The sequence below is a fragment of the Peromyscus californicus genome, unplaced genomic scaffold (genome assembly GCF_007827085.1).
Source record: "Peromyscus californicus insignis strain IS unplaced genomic scaffold, ASM782708v3 Scaffold_23__1_contigs__length_62951481, whole genome shotgun sequence".
In the NCBI taxonomy this organism is placed as follows: Eukaryota; Metazoa; Chordata; class Mammalia; order Rodentia; family Cricetidae; genus Peromyscus; species Peromyscus californicus.
In genome coordinates, this window is record NW_026294534.1 from 37,484,279 (window position 1) to 37,494,320 (window position 10,042).

At 43.2% G+C, this 10,042-nt stretch overlaps 1 protein-coding gene across 9 annotated transcripts in view; it reads right to left on the reverse strand.

The window, feature by feature from the left end:
* Positions 1-9,945, reverse strand: part of Primpol (primase and DNA directed polymerase) — a 34,143-nt gene extending 24,198 nt beyond the window's left edge. The window contains exons 1-8 of one of the 9 annotated variants that reach the window (XM_052752235.1): positions 9,850-9,943; positions 9,483-9,691; positions 8,816-8,967; positions 6,565-6,661; positions 6,076-6,151; positions 4,735-4,972; positions 4,016-4,113; positions 82-211 (exon numbers count right to left, since the gene is read on the reverse strand). In XM_052752235.1, the coding sequence (XP_052608195.1) occupies positions 82-211; positions 4,016-4,113; positions 4,735-4,911 (405 nt within the window). In that variant the 5' untranslated portion in view covers positions 4,912-4,972; positions 6,076-6,151; positions 6,565-6,661; ... (1 more) ...; positions 9,483-9,691; positions 9,850-9,943. Of the gene's footprint in view, positions 1-81; positions 212-4,015; positions 4,114-4,734; positions 4,973-6,075; positions 6,152-6,564; positions 6,662-8,815; positions 8,968-9,482; positions 9,818-9,849 lie in introns of those variants that run through there. The other 8 variants (XM_052752237.1, XM_052752233.1, XM_052752239.1 and 5 more) reach the window with 8 other exon arrangements.
* Positions 9,946-10,042: the final 97 nt, after the last annotated feature.

The following is a 10,042-nucleotide window of genomic DNA, read 5'->3' on the forward strand; positions in this document are numbered from 1 at the left end:
AATAAAAGTATGCGGACTATGAAACCTACGTGTGACCTAGAGTAGAGGCGGTGATTAATGGAAGTGTGTAGGAGAACTTACCTCTATGAGTAATGCAACCATCTTTTTCCCATCAGCTTCCGGATTGGCCAATTTGTTAAATTCCAAATCAAAATAAAGCTTGCACACAGCATTCTCGGGAATAACTTCGTAGCAATGCAAGAGGGTCTTTCTAAATTGAATAGTCCAAGATTACAAGATTTGTATCTTACACTGTAAATCTTTTAACTTATTATTGCTGGGGTAGGGGAGAGGGCACCAGAGGTGTGACAGCCAGAGGACAACTTACAAAAGTCATTTCTCTTCTGCCATCATAGGTTCCAAGGACTGAACTCAAGTTTACTAACTCAGCCACCTCACCAGCCCATACATCTTACACCTTTTAAACCATGGAGTTAATCCTGTACTCGAGAACAGTGATTGTTATGTTTTATGAACATGTAACTATGAATTAATAAACTGATAAAGACAATAAGCTAACAGTAAGTCTGTGGCTCACAGTATTAAAGAGTTTCTGCCGGGCGGTGGTGGCGCACGCCTTTAATCCCAGCACTCGGGAGGCAGAGGCAGGCGGATCTTTGTGAGTTCGAGGCTAGCCTGGGCTACCAAGTGAGTTCCAGGAAAGGCGCAAAGCTACACAGAGAAACCCTGTCTCGAAAAAACCAAAAAAAAAAAAAAAAAAAAAAAAAAAAGAGTTTCTGACAAAATGATGTTAACAATTGCAATCAGGAAATTATTTAACTGGCAAATAAGGAAAATCTTACAGTGCTGTTTATTCACAATGTCTTGATATGGCATCACTTCATTTTTGTTTTTGCTGTCCTTTTGAAACAAACATGATTTAAGAAAAGAATGTTCTTTCTCAAATTGGAATCCCAGAACCACACATGCAAGCACACACACACACACACACACACACACACACACACACACACACACACACAAGTCCATGTATCTTCTGTGGGAATTTTAAAATTCTATATTTTCATTAGGAAGACGCTTTTAAATGTTTTACTTTATTTATTTTTATTTCACATGCATTAGTGTTTTTCCTGCATGTATGTCTGAGGGAGGATGTCAGATTTCCTGGAACTGGAGTTACAGACAGTTATGAGCTGCCATGTAGATGCTCGGAATTGAACCCGGGTCCTCTGGAAGAGCAGTCAGTGCTCCTAAGCACTGAGCCATCTCTCCAGCCCCTTTAAAGGTTCAATGTTTTAAAAAGGAAATTCTCTCTCGAGACACCTTCATCCACCTCTTTCAGATGTGTAAATTGTTCTTTTCCATCTAAGTCTCTCCTCTGCTCCCATGTTTAAATCTTTATTGAAACCTTATCTCCATATATGTTTTGAAAATAATAGTTTTTAAGAAGTAAAAAAAAAAATCTGAATCTCGAGACTTCAATAATTATCCAATTTATGCAGGCATGGGAGGAATGACTTTGATTCGGGTAAATAAGAACAGATGCTGATTCAAAACACAAATACGTTCAGACGACACTCTATACAAATAAAGGGTCTGTAGTTAGTTTAAACAGGAAAAGCAGGGGCTGGAGAGACGGTTCCCTGATTAAGAGTGCACACTGCTCTTCCAGAGGACCAGAGTTCAGTTCCCAGCACCCATGTCAGGTACCTCACAACTACCTGAAACACCAGCTCCAGGGGATCAGACATCTTTTTCCAGCCTCCTCAGCACCTGCACACATGTGGCACTCACACATACTCAGAAACAGAAATAAAATAAAACAAATAAAATATTTTAAAAAGGGAAAGTGATGGAGTACACCATCACATGGCAGATAGTACCTGTGGGTACCACCACATACATTCTGACAGCACTCCATTTACAGTCCAAGATGAGATTTGTTTTCAATAAAACACCATCTGTCACATTGTATTGAGAACCTCTATGGTCTAGATGTGTTGGTGCACGCCTTAAGTCCCAGCATTCAGGAGTCAGGGGCAGGTGGATCTCTGAGTTTGAGGCTAGTCTGGTCTGCAGAGTGAGTACCAGGACAGCCAGGGCTACTCAGAAAAACCCTATCAAAAAATACTAAAAACAAAAACAAAAACAAAACAAGCAAGCAAACAAACAAAAAACTGGGGTTGGGGATCTAGCTCAGTGGTAGAGCACTTGCTTAGCAAGCGCAAGGCCCTGGGTTCAGTCCTCAGCTCTAGAGGGGGGAGGGGGGGTGGGGGGTGGGGGGTGGGGGGGCGGGATGGGGACGGAGGACCAAACAAACAAAAAACTTCATTCACCTGCCTGACATCCATGTATACAAGCATAACTAAAACTAGTTTTGCAACTGAAGCTACTTAAATAACATTATAATGAAAGTATTTTAACCCAAATCCGAGAAACAGGTGAATGTAACAGGTCTATTAGATGGATGGATGGATATCTACATCTATTTTACTTTGCACCATGTGTCTACTTTCCAATATCACAATTTTAGGTCTCCTGAAGACAATACAGCCTCCTGAGTAAACAGGGCATTCTGTGAGGAACTTTCGTCTTTGGTGTCAGCCCTGCCTGCCCTCTTTGAAATGACCTAAAGGCAGGCATTCCTTAATTAATATATGTATATATAATTAATAAGGTCAGTGCTCATTTATAATTAACAGTAGAGCTTGATATTTTCTTGTACAACACAATCTATAATACACAGATGTGTGTGTGTGATTCCCCCCTCCCAGAACTTATGAGACAAACTGAATACTGCAGGTGACAAGGTATCTCAGTGGTTAAAGGCACCTGCTACCAAGCCTGATGCCCCGAGTTTGGTTCCTAGAACCCATATAGTGGAAGATAAAAAACCAACTCCCGCCGGGTGGTGGTGGCGCACGCCTTTAATCCCAGCACTCGGGAGGCAGAGCCAGGTGGATCTCTGTGAGTTCGAGGCCAGCCTGGACTACCAAGTGAGTTCCAGGAAAGGCGCAAAGCTACACAGATAAACCCTGTCTCGAAAAACCAAAAAAAAAAACAAAAAACAAACAAACAAACAAAAAAAAACCCAACTCCCCAAAGCTGTCTTATAACCTCTACCTGTATGCCATGGCACGTGTGTGTCTACACACACATACACACACACACACACACACACACACACACGCAAACTAAAGAAATAAAATTTTAAAAAATTTAAAAGATTATATGTGCAGGGCATGGTGTTGTACACCTTTAATCCCAGCATTCAGTCTGCTTCCCTCTGTGAGTTCAAAGCCAACCTGGTCTACAAAGCGAGTTCTAGGCCAGCCAGAGACACCTAGTGAGATCTTGTCTCAAAAAACAAAAAAATAAATAAAAAAGAAGAAAACTTATTGAAAAATGATGTCAAATATGGAACCTCCATACGACATACGGTAGAGTCAATGATTACCTATCACTAGCTTCTGTGAGTACTGCAACCACTTTTTTTTTTTAAAAGGAACTTCAGAACTCAATTCTAATGGTTAAAGAGTAATGTGCTGGCTAATTTTGTGCCAACCTGATACACAGCTTCAGTCATCTGAAAGGCAGGAGCCTCAACTGAGAAAATGCCTCCACATGATTGGGTCGTGAGCAGACAAGCCTGTAGGGCATTTTCATGATTGATAGGGTGGGCCCAGCCCATTGTGGATGGGGATATTCTGGGGCTGGTGGTCTTGGGTTCTATAAGAAAGCAAGGCTGAGCAAGCCATAGGAAGCAAGCCAGTTAGCAGCACTCCTCCATGGCCTCTGCCTCAGCTCCTGCCTCCAGGTCCCTGGCCTGCTTGAGTTCCTGTCCTGACTTCCTCTGATGATGGACTGCAGTGTGGAAGTGTAAACCAAATAAACCCTTTCCTCCTCAACTTGCTTTTGGTCATGGAGTTTCACCACAGCAATAGTAACCCTAAGACTAATCATTTGGCCAAGAACTGAACATCAGTTCAGCATGAATTAATTTCAACAAAAAAGGAAACCCAACTTGAGCTTAGTGTGCTGCTCTGCTACTTACCGGGACTTATAGTAAAACCAAAGTTGAGCATAGGACGTTACAAGGTAAATACGTTGTCCATCTCCTGCTTTGCACTCCAAAGCAAATACGTGAACATTCTATAGAAAATTTAAAATCATTTTGAAAAATTTACAACATGCAAATCTAAGTTCAACTGTAACTAATGAATGTTCATAAAGAATTTTGCCACTCAAGATAGCAAAATTTGGAATACCAACAATTAACTTATTAAAACTAAGATAGTCACCACACCATGCTATCTCAAATTTATATATATTTTTTCTTTCATATTTATTTATTTTATTTCATGTGTGTAAGTATTTTCTCTGCATGTATGTATGTATACCATATGTGTGCCTGGTACCCAGAAAGGTCAGAAGAGGTCACTGGATTCCCTGGAACTGAAGTTATGCATGATTATAAGGCATCATGTAGGTGCTGGGAATCAAACCTGGGTCCTCTGCAAGATATGGTACACATACATACATGCAGATAAGACACACACACAATAAAATAAAACTTAAAAAGAAATGTCATTATTGTTCATTACTAAAATATATTAGGAGATTAATGGATTCAAAGGGATATCTTTATAAGCTGTGTGCCATCAAGATTACTATTGTGTTATCTTAGTAAAGTATCTTATTTGAAATGATAGCAAATAATTTTTTTAAACGTTGAATGTTACTTGAAATTAAAAAAAAAAATAGAGCAAGCACCTCTTTACAGCTTTTAACAAAATTAAAAGCTTGATTCTGACGATGAAAGAGCTTCCAAACGGAGGATGGCTCTTCTGGCTTGGACAATCTTGGTCGATACACAGAGGACAACGGCTTCCTCTCGTAGTGAGACGCTCGCTCTTCAATCTGCTTCAGCGTTGCTTCCCACTTCCTCATCGTTGGTTCGGAAGCAGGGAGAGGCTAAATCCAGCCTCAGAAACCTCTCTATCAACGACTACTAAACAAACAAAAATGTCAATTTCTTTGTTTAGACTGCATTCTGCCTGGCATAATCTCAGATCTGGTTTCCTGCCAGGTATGTGCTCCTTTGCTTTACATTTTCTTCTTTGCACAAAGCCTCACCAGAGAACAGAAATGGGGCTGGCCATCAGAAATCCTTAGATCCTAGCTTCTTCCCTCTACTAGTCTGATGACCATGGAGAGATTAATGGAGCTCCATAAAACCCGGGTTTAATCAATTGCAAAACTGGAATCAACAGAATCTTGAACGTTCTATGCTGTACCTTGAGAATAACTGCGATAAGACATAGGAAAATGTCTTATGAATTACAAAGCCCATTATAAAGTAAATGCTTTCAGTATCATTATGACTTTCATCACAGCCAAGCTATTGCTCAGCTGATGCTCACTATCTTGGACCCTGCTCTTGCATTACTATTTCTCAGTGTATAGTTCACATCTAGGCACCATGAACGCTTAGCTTTCTGTTCTCCTCTGTTCTCCCAAAGCAACAGAGGGATGGCAATTCTGCTCTAAGCATAGCTACGTTCATATGTCACTATACACTTTATGTTTCCCAGGAGGAGATGCCGTCTAAGCTCAGTCACACACTGACTCCGGGCTTGACCATGTGACTTGCTTGGGCCAAGGCCACACTGACAAATGGAAGATCAGGTGCCTCTGTATCAGACTTGGCTATCTTGGAGTCCTGTCCTGAGACTGCAGAGTCATCAATCTAGCAAGGGGAAGAGGACCATCGTTCTGCACATTAGAGGATGAAGGCCACACGAAGAAGGTATCCCAGGCAAAGCCAATCAGATACATGAGTTAGGACACTTCAGATCACACAACATTAAAACTGAGTGAACTCAGGGCAAAGTGTAGAACTGCCTAGCTTTAACCAGAAACCCACTTAATAAAATTTGGTTTTTTTTTTTAAACCAGTAAGTTTTGTGCTGGTTTTTACACAAAATTAGATAAATTGAGGTTCTTCGTCAATATCATCTACGTTATTATTTACTCATACAGAAAACAGTCATATTAGTTTTTAAGTGAAACAACAAAATATACTAAAGCATTTAGGGGCAAATTATTATTTACCTAGGCAATGTCTTTGTCTTCAGTTGTAGCAGAAACCTTTGCAGTGACAGAATCTCATTAGCAAATGACATATTCCCTGAGAAGAAAAAACAAAAACACTGAGAAGACAGACTCCTCCACAGTCAGTTTACTTTACTTTAATCCGATTCATATGTACACAAAATTCTGCTATATTTCAAAAAAAAACTGAGTCGATTCTATTCTGTGCAATTTATTATATTGTTGTCTCCAAACAACAAACAGAACGCAATCATGTCTGAATCATAGATTCAAAAAAGTAACTAAGAATGGCCATAAACATGTCCACATTTGGTGAACTAAAATCACTCACACACACACACACACACACACACACACACACACACACACACACACTAAAACAACTTGGTATGACTGTGGGAATATGCCGCACACGAAGGTCTTGGAGTCATAATGCCAAACCAGTTGAAGAGCCACGGCTGAGGGGAGGGCAGGGGAAGCAATGCTTACCATCTACTATGCCCCCGCATTGTTCTCACAGCTGGAAATGTGTGACAGCTGGAGCAGCAGAGAACAACTGGGGCTTGAACTATTCGAGCAGGGGGTGCTGAAGGACAAAAGCGGACAAGATGGAGTGCAAGGCAGCAATGGCTTCTGGTTTGGGGCTATCATATTCCCCATCCCAGCCTTCTGGGGGAACATGACCCCATATTAGAAATGCTTTCAATTCCTGGTGTGAAAAGAGAACTATTGTTCTTTTACACGATTTTAAATGCCAAAGCTCCTTTCCACTCAGAGACTATTTTTGGTAATGGACCACAAGTTCCAAAGGAAAACACTTGTACCAGTTTAAAATCACAGGCTTACAGACCTCTCGTGTTCATTTCTGCACCAAAACAGAATTTATCCACGTTTGCAGCGATCTTAACAGTTGGAAGTGTTGGAGTTAGAAAATAGGATTAGTCATTTTACGGTAACTACTGGGAGAAGGGGAAAGCGGGATAGAAGTGGAAAGCTGACCAAGTTCCCTGGGTTTACAGACTTGTCTATGGAGGACTGTGGATGGCCTGGCTCCCAAGAGCAACTGGACTGGGGTGGGGTGGGGGGGAGTGGGGGTGGAAAGTAGTATGACACAACACGGGTGCTGTATAGTCACCATCCGCTCACACTGATTAATGCTGTCAACTGGACTGGATTTCAATATGCCCACACTTGTAAAGAATACTTCTCGGGGTGTCTGTGAAGTCACCTTCAAAGGCAGTTAGACCATGTAGACTGTAACCTACTATTCATGAATCCTTTGATGGAGTCATGATATGATGGTATGACTGGGAGATGGTGAAGAGCAGGAAGCGGGGCCTAGTTTGAGGACAGACATACTGCTTTCTGGCTGCCATGATGTAAACTGCTGGTCTACCATGCCGCCGTCCCAGTCAAGATGGGCTGACAGCTTTAAAGCACAAGTAAACGCTTCTTCCGCTAAGTGATTCCACCAGGCACTCTACCACAGCAACGAGAAGTCTAAGCAGGTTACAGGCACACCTGAAGCTCCCGTTAGCCGTGTTCACGCTACCACAGCAACGAGAAGTCTGACTAAGCAGGTTACAGGCACACCTGAAGCTCCCGTTAGCCGTGTTCACGCTACCACAGCAATGAGAAGTCTGACTAAGCAGGTTACAGGCACACCTGAAGCTCCCGTTAGCCGTGTTCTTCGTTCCTTCTTCCTTTCCTTTTTCTGACATGGGCTGTTCCTATGGTTGCCCAAGCTGGCCTCACACTGAAGATCCCCCTGCTTCAGCCACCCAAGTACTGGTGTTATAGGCGTGTGCCACTACACAGACTCCCATTTCTTGTCTAAACATCAATCAACCCCCATTCCATCTCCAGCTTCTCCCTCTACCCTGAGATGAGATCCATGGGTATTGTGTTTACTGGAGATATTCTAGTTTCAGTGCTTATGATGTTCTTCTGTTTAAAAATACTGAACAATATTTTGTGTGTATGTACACATTCGTGTGTTTGTGTGCACATGTGTATAGGTCCACATGTGTGCATGAATGTGCAGGCCAAAAGGATGATAGGTCTCTTCCTCAATCACTCTCCATCTTATTTCTTAAGACGGGGTCTTTCACTAAACCTGGAGCTCATGACTAAGCTAGACTGGATAGCCAGTAAGCTCCAGGGATCCCTCTGTCTCTACCTCCCCACAATGCCTGGCATTTTACATGAGTGCTGGGGATCACAACTCAGGTTTCCATGTTTGTACAGCCAGAACTTCACCAACTATGCCATCCCCCAGCTCCTTCACCTTTTCTTAATATTACCTCGTTCATGAACTCTTTCTAAGTTTTATTTACGAGTCTATTTGTGTGAATGTACATTGTGTGTGTGTGTGTGTGTGTGTGTGTGTGTTCTTGGAGGCCAGAAGAGGGTGTTGGATCCCCTGAAGCCAGAGTTACAAGTGGCTTCAGCTATCTGAGTTGGGTGCCAGGGAACTGAACTTGGATCCTCTGGAAGAGCAGCAAGAGCTCTTAACTACTCAGCCATTTCTCCAGCTCCTTTTGTATGTACGCCCCTCTACAATAGCTCCGACTACTTAAGCATTCACTCTTAAATCGTCATCTTAAGGAATGCTATTAAAATTCACTTACCAACATATTACTATGTAAGCTTACTTTCCAGGATGTTTAACAACATTTTTTCCCTGCAGAATCTGGCCCTAAAACGATTATCTACTAGACTTCAAGTTCAGTTTTCTCACCAAATGGAAGGCAATGGCCACTCCGAGCTTCAAGACTACTTCGGAAGCCCTCTTACTCCAGCTGCTCCCACCCTGAAAGCATCCCTTGGCTTTTCCTGAATTCTTCCTCTCTGGGGAGACCCAGAACCCCTTCTGCTCCCTCTGGGTCACCGCTGTAAAGAGAAATTACAGGGCTCAGACAAAAGGCATCACCTCCAGGCGTTTTGCTCTAACAAGCTTCTCTAGTCGAAGTCAATATAACCCGATCAGAAAATTGCTGCCAAGTTTTATCTAACAGTATCATTTTGTTAAGAACCTTTAGCACAGGGAGGGGTGAGGGCCCACAAGATCAGGATTTCTCAAATTAGTTCCTTCTTTGTAAACCACAGCCTCCAGTGGTTTACATTTCCACTAGGAAATGGCTGATCACCACTCACTGTGGGAGGGAAAAGGATAGATGAGTTCGTTTCTGGAATCTGCACTTAACTACCTGTGGCTCTGTTCTTCGCAAGAGCAAGGCATTTAACCTTTTTAAAGCCTCTGTTGGAACCGGATAAAATATTACGTATTTTGAAATGTACTGTATTCTGTATTATGAAAATGCAAGAGCACGGATTTTTTTTTTTTTTTTTTTTTGCACTTTTTTTGCCTTGTGCCCTCAACAAATGGTAGACACCTGGGTACCTACGTATACTACCGTCCCTCACATCCAACCAGGCGAGAGCGTTCGCAAACAAGCTGCTGCTCTCGTGGGATGAATTGGTCGTCAGGGTATCCGGAGCCCCTGAAATCCGATGCCGAGTGCTGCACTCCTGTTTTGTCCTTTTATGCAAAACACGCTTCACCGCGTCAGCGTCTGAACTAGGATCTCGAACAGTCCGGCATTCAGTAAGGTAGCTGAGGGAAGGGAGAGTTGAGCGGAAGTGAAGAAAGGCCTCGGTTGGAGAGGAAACAAGAGATTCCGAGGGAGGGGTGCAGCCCTAGTTTCCCCTGGTCGGAGCCCATCTTTGCGCCCCCCGGAATCGGGGGCGGCCTAAAGACGTCTCTAAGTTTACCTCAGGTGATGCACGTCGGCCGGCCGGAGGCCTCTGCCAGCCCGTGAAAGCTGCAGATGGCGGGAACGGAGCTTCAAACCCCCGCGCGGGGCGGGGCCAGCGGGGGCGGGGGCCAGCGGGGGCGGGGCCGTGGAGGGCGGGGCCGTGGAGGGCGGGGCCTGCGGAAGCCCCCGCTGCGGCGGCCCAGCTCCAG